The sequence below is a fragment of the Neoarius graeffei genome, chromosome 28 (genome assembly GCF_027579695.1).
Source record: "Neoarius graeffei isolate fNeoGra1 chromosome 28, fNeoGra1.pri, whole genome shotgun sequence".
Lineage (NCBI taxonomy): Eukaryota > Metazoa > Chordata > Actinopteri > Siluriformes > Ariidae > Neoarius > Neoarius graeffei.
Genome location: NC_083596.1, coordinates 51,678,232 through 51,694,399, shown reverse-complemented (window position 1 = coordinate 51,694,399; position 16,168 = coordinate 51,678,232). Strand labels below are relative to the sequence as shown.

At 41.6% G+C, this 16,168-nt stretch overlaps 1 protein-coding gene across 1 annotated transcript in view; it reads left to right on the top strand.

Annotated features, from left to right (window-relative positions):
* Positions 1-16,168, top strand: part of arhgap20b (Rho GTPase activating protein 20b) — a 57,090-nt gene that overhangs the window by 31,324 nt on the left and 9,598 nt on the right. The window contains 8 exon segments of the mRNA XM_060912290.1: positions 3,648-3,785; positions 3,881-4,027; positions 4,391-4,432; positions 5,635-5,710; positions 10,706-10,783; positions 12,140-12,206; positions 15,201-15,293; positions 15,296-15,382. Of these exon segments, the coding sequence (XP_060768273.1) occupies positions 3,648-3,785; positions 3,881-4,027; positions 4,391-4,432; positions 5,635-5,710; positions 10,706-10,783; positions 12,140-12,206; positions 15,201-15,293; positions 15,296-15,382 (728 nt within the window).

Sequence of the window (16,168 nt, the reverse complement as noted above, 5' to 3'; positions counted from 1 at the left end):
CATAAATAAGATGGTAGAGTTGTGGTTGTTTGGGCCAGATGTTAGAGAAATAATTCACCGCACTGAGATGAGAGTGTAGGATCTGAGTTGTGAATATAAAGTGTGTGATGGAACAGACAGCCAACTGAGACACAGCACAGAAATAAACTGTTCCAGGAGCTGCTGAGGTCGAAGGAACAGGGGAATAAACCCCATTAAAGATGGACAACATGGGCTGAGCTCAGAAATTCATTTCCTCCTCTTTTTTCTACTCTTCCTCCTCATCTTCCTCCTCTTCTCCTTCTCCTCCTCCTCCCCAGAGAGTCTCAGGGAAGGCGCACACACACACACACACACACACACACACACACACACACACACACACACACACACACACGCAGGCACTGTTTACATTTCAATGATTTGGTGCTACCAGTTTTACTCAACCTTATATGGGCAGGAATGCAGTGTGGACACACACACACACACACACACACACACACACACACTGCAGAAAGCCTCATAACCTGCGTCATTCATGCCAGCAGTGAAAGCGACAAGAGGCAGAGAGACGATAACTGGGTTTCCTTTTTTTTTGGTAGCATTTCACACTCATGTGTGTTTGTTAATTAATTATTACATGGTAGTAGATTTCATTAATTACAAATCATTTCCACCTTATTATAGTGTGTAAACATTAGTAACTATTATTTAATAGATGAACGCCGTGTGAGCATGCAGTTTACTTTATCCTTAACTCCATCCGTAAATTCTCATGAATTATTTACTGACTGTGTAAAGTCATGAAGAGATCAGTTATTAACACTTAATTAACATAGTTCAGGCATTAAGTAAAATATACACTGTGTGTGTGTGTGTGTGTGTGTGTGTGTGTGTGTGTGTGTGTGTGTGAGAGAGAGAGAGAGAGAGAGAGATGAAGGTGGGGTTACTGTGACCATCCTGAAGTTGATTATTTTTCTTTAACAGCAAAACCCCGAGTGTTTTATTCCTCTGACACCACAGTAATTTAACTACAATTCCAGTTTTATTATCAATCTTCCCGTCCTTTTATCCATTTATATATATATTTACTGAGTGAGTTCCTGTTGTCACTGACGTTATAGCAGCTATCAACACTCATTCTGTCACCAGACTCTCTTTATTCTCTCTCTTAAAGTTCTCTTAAAGACAAAATAAATGCAGTTTGTTCCATCAGGTTACTGAGAAACCATGAAGAAGAAGAAGAAGAAGAAGAAGAAGAAGAAGAAGAAGAAGAAGAGTGTAAATGTCTCTGTTCTGAAAACATCTGAGACCTTAAAGTTCCAGCTTCATCTCTGATTGTTACACAGCGCTCACACTGGAGACTCCTTCCAGAGACAATGCACACACATCATTTTAATCTGTTTATTATCAGTGGAGCGTCTGCTGGGCACGCCCCTGTGAATGAGCTGTTACTATAGAAACCATAACGTATCAGAGCGAGAGCATTAATATAAACCTGCATCAGGCTTGTAGTACTCAAGTCTAGGACTCAGACTCGAGTCCAACTCGTGCCCTAATTTTGAGGACTCATGATTTGGACTTGAGCACTGATGACTCTGACTCTGATTGGACTCTGACTCTGACTCGTGCATTAACTGTATTGAGACTCGTAAATTGGAGCCGAGGACTCAGATGGATTTTTTTCTTTATTTTTTGTAAAATGCCATAATAATTTGGCATAAGATATTTATATCTACATTAATTTTTGTACTAATTTTGTCCAAGAGAATGCACATTCACCTGTTCATACGTCATATTCAGGAACAAACTAACATTAATGGCGCTAAAATGCCTGGAGAGAAGCCCCTAGAATCGTTTGCTTTGCTTATACAGACTTCTGCCTGATCCATCCTGGTGCCCTACGTCTGGTTGGAGTCTCATCACATTGCTCCTGTGGAGGACGGCCCCATGAGGACAGTTGAAAGTCACACCTGGAGGACACTCTGGACTCTTACAGTAATGCTGTTATGGCTGAGGACTACTAGTCTGGCTAACGCGACTGCAAAGCTCTCCGAGCTATTGGTCTGGCCAAGATATTAAGCCCAACCATTTCCCAAAGTGCGTGCTTGACCCGCCTCCCTGAAATGCCTCAGTTTGCTACTGGTCGAAGCCAGAAAAGGCTGTGACGAAGCTTAAACCAATCACATCACTCTTTCCTCTGACGTATGCGACGCAACGGGGCTAACTGGTAGATTAAACTCTTACCGAAGCCGGTCGGGAGCAAGGCGAAAGCGTCCTTCCTTTCAATAAATACCTCCAGGGCTGCTCTTTGCTCCGTTTTCAATGAGAACTTCCCGTTGAATGCTTTCAATACAGCATCTACCGCTGTGTTAAAGGCTTGCCGCTGCTCCATGTTCGTGATGTGAATGAAGCGCTTCCGGCATAGATTCTGTAAACAATCTATGGCTTCCGGTCGCAGTTCTACTACGTCAGTGCCTTGAACACGCCTCTACCCAGGGCCGTTGGAGATGCTCAAAGTTGATTGGTTCCCAATTTTTCGGGAGCTTGCAAGAGCTGGAGATAGCTTGCCTGGCCAGACTAAGCTCGCAACAGGCCCTCGTGTTGCGTCACGCTTAGGATGGGCGGGCCCAGGCTAGAGGACTACAGTTGTCTTGCTAACTTTAGGACTGCAGTTGTCATGAACAGTTTTGCACTCAAGTTTCCATCAATGAAGAGTTACAACATCAACGAAACTGACTTCATGTTAAAGCTGTTAATGTTATAGTCAGGCTGTCTGTTGTTGCCCAAATGAGGATGGGTTCCCTTTTGAGTCTGGTTCCTCTCGAGGTTTCTTCCTCATGTCGTCTGGGGGAGTTTTTCCTTGCCACCGTCGCCACTGGCTTCATCATTGGGGATAGATTAGGGATAAAATTAGCTCATGTTTTAAGTCGTTCAAATTCTGTAAAGCTGCTTTGGGACAATGTCTATTGTTAAAAGTGCTATACAGATAAACTCGACTTGACTTGACTTCTCGTGCAGTGGGAAAAAATGCACTGCTCTGTGTTCCATATGTAGAAAAACTATCGAGGAGATAACGGGGAACTTTAATCATCATTTGGCGAGACTCCACCCAGAGAAGGAAGTGACATGCTGTGTTCATTGCTCTGTTGATAGTGGGCGGGGCTTGCTGAGCAATGAACTCACTAGTGTTAACCCTCTCTCATGTTATTTGCTCTGTTGATAGTGGGCGGGGCTTGCTGAGTGATGAACTAGCTTTTTATCTGGAGCCTGTTGACTAAGGTGGGGCAGTGGAGCAGGAACGTTAGTCCAACACAGTAACAGAAACGCTTTCACATAAAGGCAGCAACAGCCACCGTCACATGGTGTGGGTGGAGTCTTGTTCTCAGACTCGACTCGGATCAATAGTGGACTCGACTCGGACTCGACATTTTCTTTAATGACCGTGGACTTGACTTAGACTTGAACACCGGGGGCTCGAGACTGGACTCGAGGTTTAGTGACTCAACTCCAACACTGACCTGCTCTACTGCCAGAGCTGCTGTTAGAGAGAATTAATCAACACCTGACGACCAATCACAGTTCAGAGTTTAACAGTGCGGTTTGATTTAGTTGATAATCAGATGGTTGTTACCATAGTAACACTGCAATGTTTGTGTTTCCTGCAGTGATGCATACTGGGAAGATCACACATCACAGAATGCACTGCTTCTCCTGGAAGACCACGCCCATCTCACCAATGGCTCCAAGACGCGAGAGAGGCTCCTCCTACTTTCCACAGACTCGCTTATTGTTGCCAAAACCAAGTGTGTGTGTGTGTGTGTGTGTGTGTGTGTGTGTGTATATATTCACACACACTTTACTGAGACTCTAATGTGTGTGTGTGTGTGTGTGTGTGTAGATCTCTGTTTCTGAAGCTGAAAGCTCAGGTGAATCTCTCTGAAATCTGGGTCTCGTCCTGTACACATCGTGTCACAAGCAAGAAGCTCAGCACCAGAACCTCCTTTGTGATTGGCTGGCCAACAACCAATTACGTTGTGACACTCAGGTGTGACCTTCAGACCCTAATTACACCCTCACGCTTTAATTTCCTCCTCCGAGGTTAAATGTTGCCGTGGAGTTACAGTGATGTGTTTCAGTTGGAGAATCATTAATCCCTCAGTCAGTGTGGAGATGAACGTTTGTGCGTTTCTGCAGACTGTAAACGATTTTCTAAGAACACATTTTGTAAAATATGCCGGTTTTATCTTTGGTAATAAATGTCCTGTTTTTGTCCAGTAAACAAAACACAGTCACAACAAACAACACAAAACCAACAAAATAATGAAAAGTATGAATACAAAATAATACAGGAGAAAGAAATAACAAAAAAACGACACACAACCAGCGTAACAAATCTGTGTTTTCACAGGTCTGCAGAGACAAAGGACAAGTGGCTGTGTGCTTTACAATGGTGAGGAAAAAACACGACACATGGGCAGATCATTAGTGAGACTCACCCAGGGCCTGGTGTACGAGGATCCCGCCGTTACCGTGTAACACAGCAACAGGCGAATGCTCGAGTTCTACGCACATGAGTGACACGGAGCCACGATTTCATCAACAAGCAACAGCTGAACTGACATTTTCTCAATTCTGTAAAAATTATGCACAACGCTGTAAAGCAAACCTGAACGATCGCCTCGAACCGATCTCACCGAGCGCGTGGTGGATGCGACATTTCTTCAGTTCCCCCTCACCACTTTAGTTCCTACCTGCAATTAGTTCCCGCAAAATGCAACAGAAAATCTTCTAAGCGTGGATTCATCTTCTCCTGTCATCTACAAGCTCTTGTTAAATGTGTACAGAGATGTTATGAAGTAAAATAAAGCTTGGAAGGAAGTCGCAGAGATCGTTGGTGCCTCTGGTGAGTTTATGTAGCGAGTACAGTTAGCTCGCTTTGCTAATCTGAGCTGAGAATGTCGCTGAGTGTGTAATGTGAATCACACGGATCAGTGCGCTGTTTAATTTGTGTTTAGTTCGCTGAAGAAGATACGTTTAGCTCCTACGGTTTCTCATTGGCAGACGCGACGCATAATCAGGTCAAAAAGATGTTTTCTGGATTGATAAATGCGTGTGTCGTCTCTGGAAGGAGTCTCCAGTGTCAGCGCTGTGTAACAGTCAGAGGGGAAGCTGGAACTGTACGCTTACTGGAGTTTACGCTTCTTTGTGGTTTCTCAGTGAAGAGCGAGAATAAAGAGAGACTGGTGAGGGAACGACTGGTTATCGCTGCTATAACAGGAACTAACTCGTTTACATGTTTAATGGAACGATAAACGGATAAAAAGTGAAAATGTGTTGTTTAATAAATAAAAGGTGTAATTGTTGGTGTATTGTTGTGGTGTAAGAGGAATAAAACACACTGCCTCATGGTGTGTTATATTTGTCACGTCAGCGCTTCTGGGTTTTTACGTCCAGACTCCACGTCCCAGCAACCATTTCACTCAGTCACATGACCACAATCACGCAGTGTGAGAGTACTGTGATTGCGCCTCTTCCGGTGTGTACGTCCGGCCCTTGTGTGGGTGTGGGTGGTTTTTTGAATTATAATCATTAATCTGATTGGTGGTGAAATTTGTGGTGTTTGATGTGTGTGTTTAATAATGATGATTTCAGGCACAGCACGAGAGCCAGGCGGTGTTTGATCCCGAACCGTATCATCCTGAATGTTCAGCTGTTCGACTCAGTGGTGGTGAGTTTCTCTCGAACCCTCGCCCTCACTTTATTAAACACAAAGGAGGAAAGTGTGTGTGTGTGTGTGTGTGTGTGTGTGTGTGTGTGTGTTGTGTAGTGGGAGGGTTGGGAATTAGATCAGTTCTTTATTTTGAGAATTAATGTTGATGTTCCAGAGTTGAGTTACAACTGAATCTGGAGCCAGAGCGACTTACGAGCAGCGTAAGGGAATTAAAACGACCCGCTCCTGACCTCAAGCACATGACACGAGTGCAGATTTATACGAGTGAGAGCCGAGTCTAGAGGCAAAATAAATGAAACATTAAAAAAGTGTTGAAAAAATAGAACTCTCAAAAAAGTAGAAATAAATAAAATAGAAATAGAACTCTTGAACTCTCTCTTTTGCTTCTGAAATCTGCTCTTTTGAATCTAGAAAACCTTCCCTCACATTAAAATAAATAAAAATTTACTTTTATTTATTTTAAATCTTCCTTCTCTTTCTGGATGATTTCTTTGGTGCCAAAAAATTCTTCTAGAATCTGGAACTCTTTGCTTGTATATGGAACCATTCCTTCCCTTTCTTTGTATCTCGAATCAACAATTTTAAAGGTTTTTTTTTTTTTTTTGCATCTGTACCTCTTCTGTTGCTGGGAAAGAGTCATTAACGCTGACAGCTCTTTTATCCCGAGCGTCCTACAGAAGTCCTCAGAGAGAAGTTCGTCCAGAAAGCACTCGAGTAGAAGAGAAAGGGGTTTCATCTAGAATCCAGATCCTCCTGCCGTTTTTCCGCGTGTGGGTCGAAGGGAACATGGTGCATTTCTTTCCATTAAACAAGATCCATTTCTAAAAAAAAAACAGATAAAGATTTTAAAAAATGCACTGGACCTCAGCAGCACTGACTGATTTCCATCCTGGAGGAATCAACCCCAGTTTAAACGCTAATTAAATTCTGTCTTTGAAGTTTTCTAAACAGTTCCACTGCAGTGCTGATGGATTATCTCACAAGCTTCCCTCAAACTAAACATATTTTGATAAGATCTCTGAGGATCTAACCGCGGGCTCACGGGAAGTCAACAATGATAAACAGAATTGGAGCAAGGCCCGAACCCTGGTGCTGCCCCGAGCCTGACTGACCCGAGGTTATAATAAACTCCGACCTGACGCTGTTCGTCTCAGCTGTGGGGTTGGATGGTGATTCTTCGATGAGCTCTGATCCCCAGACTCGACATGTCCTGCTGGAACTTCCTGTAGGATCTCAGAAATCAGTTCAGAAGTGCTGTGTGTTTGCAATACAGGTGGATTATTACACACATGACCACATCAGACTTACTGCCTTTTTTTTTCTTTTCAGAATTTCACAAAGCCCAGGACTCAAGAACATATACACTCCCCGGCCACTTTAAGAACTTGTTGATTCTAAGATCCCTGTTCTTGGCTGCAGGAGTGGAACCCAATGTGTTCTTCTGTTTTCTGTTGCATGCTGAGATGCTTTTCTGCTCGCCACGGTTGTAAAGAGTGATTATATGAGTTACTATATCCTTCCTGGCAAAAAAGCTCAATCCAATCTGTCCATTTCCCTCTGACCCTCTCTGATCAACAAGGCGTTTGTTTCCACCCACAGAACTGTCGCTCACTCACTCACGCTACGTTCACACTGCAAGGCTTAATGCTCAATTCCGATTTTTTTGTGAAATCCGATTTTTTTGTGAGGTCGTTCACATTAACAAATATATGCGACTTGTATGTGATCCTCAGTATGAACGAAAAGCGACCTAAAAGTGTTCCGCATGCGCACTGCAGGATACGACGACGTCACACGCAGTGAGCATGGCCAGTGTTTACGGAAGTAAAACCGCCCGGTTGCGGTATGACTCATCCAATCTAGCTTGAATAGCTGCATCCCCCCAAATGGAAATCAGCTCCCTAACCTCTGCGTCCTTCCATTGAGAAGATTCAGAACCTTCACAGCCCGAAGCGTCCCTCGCATTGATGTCATGCGCAGGGGCGCAGATACATTTTTTGAACTGGGAGGGACAAAAAACTGGGGGGGGGGACAAAGCTGCCAGCAAACCAACCCCAACCCCGATATGCCTGTCAAACTTGTTGTGGGTTACCATAGCAACCAAGCTCGAGCTCGCAACCTGTGCAGTCTGCGCAGCTCAACCAACCGAATATCAGTCTTTGTTTTGTTTTATGTGAGTTGTTGCAACTATATGTATACACTGCTGTGCACCTCAATAAACCGAATGGTAATTAGTCTTTTGATTTTTCCGTGAGGTTTGCCTTATGCAAAGAAAGACAGCATAGACGTTTTTTCCTCCCTATAAGTGGGGGGGACCGAGCGAGGTGAATTTAAATCTGGGTGGGACGAGTCCCCCCCTCTATCTGCGCCCGTGATTATGCGCCATGTTGTTGTAACTTTTTTTGAGAGACCCACCGCCTACTTCAGCGTAGAATAGTGACATTTGTGGCTTGTTGATGACGTGTAAGTCGGATGAATGCGACCTGGCGGTTCAGACTGAAGTTGCATATGAAAAGATCGGATAGGAATCGGAATTAGGACCACATATCCAAACGGCCTGGGTCGGATTTGAAAAAATCGGATCTGTGTCGTTCATACTGTCAATAAAAGATCGGATACAGGTCACATATGGGCGAAAAGATCGGATTTGAGTCACTTCAGCCTGCAGTGTGAACGTAGCCTCAGTGTTTTTTGTTTTCCGCCCCATTCTGTGTAAACTCTACAGACTGTTGTGTGTGAAAACCCCAGCAGGAGATCAGCAGCTTCTGAAATACTCAAACCTCACACTCATCTGGCTCAAACCAACACCCATACTGCCACAGTGAAAGAAAGAAAGAAAGAAAGTCACACTTCACTGTGAGATCACAATGTTTCCCGTTCTGATGTTTGAACATTGTGAACGTTAACTGAAGCTCTGGATTTGTATCTGTGGGATTTGATGCATCGTGCTGCTGTGGAGGGATCGGCTGATTACAGAACTGCAGAGAACAGCAGGGGGATGTATGGGGGTTCCTAATAAAGTGGCCGAGGAGTGTATATTATTTGTTTTTATTCTCTCCACATTCACTGGATATGAGCAATCACGCACTCTGATTGGCTACTCTGCTACTAGGATATCAGCTCGTATACCGTGAGGAGAGAAAAACAAAATGGCGGAGCGTGTTGCTGAGCCAACCGAGGACGGAATAAAAACTACTCGAAAACAAAACACCAAAAAATACACACAAAAAAATCAAAACAACAGTATATGGAATAAAAGTATTTTATGGTAAGAACGTGTCTTTTTTATTTTTCAAGGATTATTATTATTATCACATTTTTCACAAATTGCTCCTGTCATTTCGGCAGTTTGTTTACGTTGTAAGCGGAAATTATTTTGTTGGACGTTTTGTATAAAGTTTTTATTTATCGAATTTGTAAAAAATAAAAATGGGGCGGCACGGTGGTGTAGTGGTTAGCGCTGTCGCCTCACAGCAAGAAGGTCCTGGGTTCGAGCCCCGTGGCCGGCGAGGGCCTTTCTGTGCGGAGTTTGCATGTTGTCCGCGTGGGTTTCCTCCGGGTGCTCCGGTTTCCCCCACAGTCCAAAGACATGCAGGTTAGGTTAACTGGTGACTCTAAATTGAGCGTAGGTGTGAATGTGAGTGTGAATGGTTGTCTGTGTCTATGTGTCAGCCCTGTGATGACCTGGCGACTTGTCCAGGGTGAACCCCGCCTTTCGCCCGTAGTCAGCTGGGATAGGCTCCAGCTCGCCTGCAACCCTGCACAGGATAAGCACTTATGGATAAAAATTAAAATGCTGCATTTCTCAAAATCCAGTGTATGTGGAGAGAATTCCACTCAATCTCAGTGCTACGCACCTCATCAGCTACACTGTAAAATATAATGAGTTGACTTTACTTAAAAAAAATATGCAAAGTCGTTGCCTCAAAAAAAGTCATTTATGTTGATTTAGATAAATTAGATTGGGTTAACTTATTTTTTGTGAGTTTGCAGTACTCAAATTAACTTATATTAATTTGATTACATTAACTTATTTATTGTGAGTTTGCAGTACTCATCTTATATAATTTTGATTACATTAACTTATTTATTTTAAGTTTACAGTACTCAAATCAATGGCTTTCAGATATCTTTTTTCATAAATTTAACTTAATATTCATGAATTCCATTGATTTGAGTACTGTAAACTTAAAATAAATAAGTTAATGTAATCAAAATTATATAAGATGAGTACTGCAAACTCACAATAAATAAGTTAATGTAATCAAATTAATATAAGTTTATGTGAGTACTGCAAACTCAAAATAAATAAGTTAATGTAATCAAACTAATCTAAGTTAATTTGAGTACTGCAAACTCACAAAAAATAAGTTAACCCAATCTAATTTATCTAAATCAACATAAATGACTTTTTTTGAGGCAACGACTTTGCATATTTTTTTTAAGTAAAGTCAACTTATTATATTTTACAGTGTATCAGCTCATGTACGATTCGATTTCATGGAATAATTGTTAAATATTGTTGAATATTTCCTGATGATCTGTAAGAACTGTGACTGAATACCGTATGTAGAAGAAAGATTCATGAATCTCCACCAACCTGTGTTTGGTTTATACAGTAACTGAACACGCACTGTACGGTGTTTGTGAATATTGTTGTGAATCAGCAACAGAAATGATGTGATCAAATGATCCAAAGACCAGCATGTTTTTAATGCAATACAATTTTATAAATCAAGTTGAAAAATAATTTTGCAAAACATTTTTTTTTTGAAAAAAAGTCTTTCTTTTTTATTCTTATTATTCTTATTATTTTTGTCCACATCTACTTTGAGATTATTTTGTTGACTAATCAGTGAATCTTCTCTTAATTTAATGAATTTTGAAGAAAAAATATCCCGGAATCATGTGACATGACAGTGAAGGCATGGCCTGGAGGAGCTCATTGTTTGTTTGTTTTTTAAATGAGTTTTAACTGTTTTATTATTGTAGACAACAGCAGTGAGTGTGGACGTCCAGTCTACGTCTGAGGGCGTGGTTCAGAGTGTGATACAGCAGAACGGTCTCACTGTGAGTAAAACTTCTTCCTTTTGGATGCTTTTCTTCAAACTTCATCCTAAGAATGAGCTTAATAACTGACGCCTGGTCTGGGAACAGCTCAAACATTCACACTTCAACTCTGTACAGCGCTTTCCTTTGAGTGTGTTCCCTCCATGACGCTGCATGAGTAGCAGTTTGCAAAGATGAACCGTCCACAAATAAAGCAATTCGCTCATCATCCATCACTTTGCAGCTCTCAGTTGGTCACGAGTGGATGTTCCAGGTTCTATGTTGGTGTCCTCTGTCAGTCAGCAATATCCTTCGCTCCTATTGGTACTCGCCTCAACCGTGTAGCATCAGAGTTGAGATTAGTTTAACTCAGGACCCGCCCACTTTGCATCACCAACAGTTATTTCACATGTTGTCACTAGAAGCCGAATTTCACTGACATTCCATGGTCTCTGGTTGCCACATCGCTGCTCGTCTCTTCCTGTGAGTACGGCCCTTAAATTGGGGAGAAAAATTAAAAAAGAAACTGAAAAAAAATGAATGTAACAATACAGCAAGTGTCCGAAACATGAGCTGAAATCACGAGCTTTTAAATTTGATTAGCATCGTAGATTAAACATGGCTGGATTTCACCTGTTAGAAGCTGAGGTTAAATCCAAACACCATTCGGACACACTGAAGGGTCTTAGATCTATTCAGTAAGAAAACTGGAATGAAATATGAACTCTGCTGTTTTATGTAAAATTCAGTAGCAGATTGAATACATCAAGACCAATTACCAGGTTCAAATGGGATAAACGTGTACCTCAAAACCTCAAAACACACCTGAGGGAGGAAATCTCCATCCTACTGGGAAGGGTGAACTGGGTCAGGTGTGCTGGAAAACAAAACGTGGTGTAAATATTTGAGATGTTTAGCATCGCACATGAATGATCAGGTTCAGTTCAATCAGAGGAAGTTAACTTCATCACCTGGTGAGTTTACAGGAAGTAGAAAAATGAGGCGTGCCCCAAGGGTGGAGTTTAGGTCCTGAAACTTGGTGTGAGGTTATATGTGTACAAATGCTTGGACAATCCTGGAAAAGGTTTGTTCTGTCTAAATCTGTGAGATGAGCCTGGCATGGGATTGTGTGGATTGAGATGTTCTCTCTCCGTGGAGTCTCAGATGAGGTGAGGAACAGCGAACTGACAGCTCAAACCGAAGATCGAGTGTAGAACCAAGAGTAAATGTTCTTTTGTAACGTGAGATTGTTTATTGTGCACTCTGATGTGGAGCAGGTGGTCAAACAGTGTGCTTACTCATTGGCATTTCCTGTGTTTCATATCTCCTACTTCCTGTTTCCTGTCGCTCTCCTTCTTTCCCACATCCTGTGTGCAGGGCGGAGTCTCAGACTATCAGCTTTGTGTGCTGTATGATGGAGAGGAAGAAATGTACCCACTTATCGGTGAGAGGACACACACACACACACACACACACACACGGTATTTATAATCCCCTGATGCCCGAGACAGTTGTAATTTTGGTGAACTGAAATGAAGGAAGAGATCGAAAGCAAAACAACTGAACAACATTAATTCATGTTGTGGTGTTGTTTAAATTCAGTGATACGTGCACATCGTTCTCTGCCTTGTTTGTGATGACACACCGGACACGTGGCTGTACTGGTAATACATTAACGTCTACTTTTATTAACATCTGCCTCCATGAGCTAATGATGTTTATTCAGCGAACAAGCTGTGCAGTCAAGAAACAAAATGGATATGTTAGTTCAGGTGTGTGTGTGTGTGTGTGTGTGTGTGTGTGAGAGTCCACAGTAGTTAATTAATTTGTGCATTTTTACAGTGCGTGTCACATTTATTGATATAAATGGAGAAAGAGAGAGCACCTCTTAAACCACTCAGCATGACCGATTAATCCTAAAGCCGCATCGTAAAATACTCAATTAAATCTCTAAAAGAAACCTTATAAATGTACAAGAGCCCCTTGATTAATAACAGTAACTACTGCAGGAGCGCCCTTAAACACGGGGCAGTGCCACTTTTTCTTTTCTGATCCCGAAACCTTAAGCATCAGCCAGCATCGATCCCCAGACCTGTGATTTTTTTTTTCCTTTAAAATCGACTCAGCTTCAGTGACATAATTTACACTTAAGTACTTAAAACAAATCAAAAAAACACATAACTTACACAAAACTTTAACTTACACTGCAAATATGAGAAATATAATACATTATGAAATATAAATATAATAAAAATTAAACCTAACAAAAAAAAAATCAAATCTGTTCATATGTAAACATTCTGAAATTTTAGTCTTTGTCCTTTGTTACAGGTTTGAATCAAATTCATTCTTTTGTTCTCCAATGTACGATCTGCAATATATTTTTGTTCTGGGCCAAATACCAAACTGATACAATCAGATCAGTTCCACAAAGCTCACTAACAATCGAGGACGCGTTATCCTAATGGGCTTCATGGGCAGCTGCCCAGGGTCTCGGCCACTAGGGGGCCTCGGAGGTAGCGAGATCGGAAAATATGTAACGATATTTTCAGAAGTTTTGATCATACTGATAACATTTTTGATGCATTTCGCCACCCGTAAGGAAGCCCACCTTGTCCCGTCGCATAAATCACCCGTCACTGTCAATATGATCGCTGTCCACCATGTCTTCGCACGCTACGCCAGCTTGAGTTCAATGATTTAATTAATGACTTCGCTTTCCAGAAAAGTAGGAAAGTGCCCTTGTAAGTTGACCCATGGCTGTGAAACTGAATGCGCAAAGCTGTGTGCCGCTGCTGTTTGGGACATTACGTGTGTGAAAGGATGAAATGTTTCACATAGCCTAACATTTTGAGATTTATTTCTGAGAAGCAAGATATTTTTCTTTCTTTGTTATCGCTCTTTGTTTTCACAAGTTAAAAGTCGCCTGGATTCCAAAATGAAAGCGAACGGTTATATACCAAATGAATGTTCTTGTTCTGAATACTAAAGAAACTGTTGTAGGCCTCGGTTATGTTCTTGACATGTTGTTCATTGACTCACTCATTCAAAGGCTTCTTGAGGCTAAACTTTAGTGAACCAGACTTGTTAACCGTGATGTCTGATGGATGTTTTCACCATGCAGTTGCCTGTTTCACCATTGCTTTTTCTCCATTAACCTTCATCCTACCAAGTGGGGTCCATCTGGACCCCGCACCTATATGTTTGTTTGCCATTTTAAAAATATGTGACATACTGCCTCACCGTTTTATGAATTTGTCGGAATTTATGTCTTAATTAAAACACTAAAGCACCGGAAGATCAGCTTTTTGCATTGTGAAGGTATAATTAATTTGTTACTGGGGTCCAACCGGACCCCAGAGTAAAGTTTATCTTTCTTTCATTTTATAATTGAATAGCACACTGAAAGTTAACTTCTTTTATTTCTTTTATGTTCCATAATGAAACTACCAAGGCATTCCTTCTTGGGGTCCGTGTGGACCCCACTGCTGCAATAAGCACAGGCTGCAAAACAAAAGCCCTAAATTATTTTACAATTACTTTTTTGTTTTAAATTCTGTAAGAAAAGACCTAAGCTGTAATCCAGAATGTTTTACAGCTGCATGAGCTGCAAAAATCATGTATATAATGCCAATTTTTTTTGTGGCGCTATAATTTGCTACATGTATGCTAGTTATTGCAATATTATTGCAATGTTATTGCATTTATAATACATCATTGATATTCAGCCATAGTGGATTTTGTTCTTCAATAAAGTTATGTCTGTTTGCTGCATTGAATTGGTTCTTACTGCATTGATTTCAAGGTATTCCCTCCTGGGGTCCATACGGACCCCGCCTGGTAGTTTGTGTATGTAAAATTGGCTGGTAGGATGAAGGTTAAGTGTGTTCTTTATGCCTTGGGCCCTTTAGTGTATTGCTGTTATTAATACAAGATGTTCTGAACAAAACTTATCTGGTGATTTTGTCTTTATAAGCTTTAATTTTAAAGAAAAGTATTGGGGTCCAAATGGACCCCACATGGTAAGATTAAGGTGTAAAATAGCATGGTAGGATGAGGGTTAAATAGGTGTTGATGGATATAAAGTTTTATTATTCAATAGTATTTCTAATTGTGCCGCTGTCATTATTTAAGTTTCTGTGTCTAGTTAGACAGGCACGTCTGAGGGGGTGAATTTGCTGAGCGCAGTTGACAGCAGGCAGAGGTGGGGCCTCGGGGGCGGGGCCTCGGGGTGTGTCTGCCCAGGGCCTCGGCAAGTGTTAATGCGGCCCTGCTAACAATCGAGCAAATTACCGTAACCATCAGAGTATAACGCCTACCGTAAACTCAGGAATAAACAGACTCCACGTTTGCATACAGAGTAGGATTCTTACACCTCCATCAATGCCTCCATTTTATGCTGCAGCACCTGCTTGAATAATGGCACTTCCTGTTTCAGGTCACGAGCTCCCATATTGCATCCTGCTGCACTCTTTGCGAGGTCAGAGGTCAGCGACATGCTCGGTAGACACCAGTGGCACAGCGCTGATGAACTGCGTGTCACTGACGACGCAAACAAGCCGACAGCACCTCGTTTTATACTGAAGAACCGAAGTGCGCTACACACATACACCCATGCAGGTGAGTTTACCTGTTTACAACACACACTTATAATTATTATTATTATTATTATTATTATTGCTTGTTCATTAATAACTTTGAACTGCTTTACCTGCACTTCTGGTTTATGAAGACAGTTTTTACAAAAGGTCTGGTGTCCTCAACTTTTTAGTGCATGACTGTGTGTGTGTGTGTGTGTGTGTGTGTGTGTGTGTCCACCTCAGTGTAAGTCATAAACCCACTTGTCACCTGAACACACATACCCCGTCGAGTGAGAACAGAACTAACATCTACACACCATGTGATTTCTGCTTTCTGAAGGTGGAAAGAAAGAAAGAACCTCTTCATCAAGAGAAAAAAATAAAAATCCAGTCCTTTTTATTTTTCCATTCTAGAGCCATAATGAACACACACACACACACACACACACACACACACACACACACACACACACACGTTATTCCAGTTTAATGGCTGACGAAGACATCTCCTGAATGAAAGGAAATGTGGAGAATAATAAGTGTGATTTAATGGCCAGTGCCTTTCATGGGAAAAATGAAAAGGGACCAGTATGAACCCAGTTTAATTTGGCAGAGTGGATTTTTCATAGCTTCTTTCTGCTGTTAACACAAATCATGACCGAGAGTTTGTTTGTTTTTTCCTCTTGAAGCCTGTTATAATCAGGAGAATGAGCATCTCGTGATCACAGACAGAAGGGAAGATCTGAGTGAGATGAATAAACCTGACGATTCAGCTTTAAAATGTTTGGATCTGAGAAAAAAATCATTTTTTGTGTATGTTCCTGCT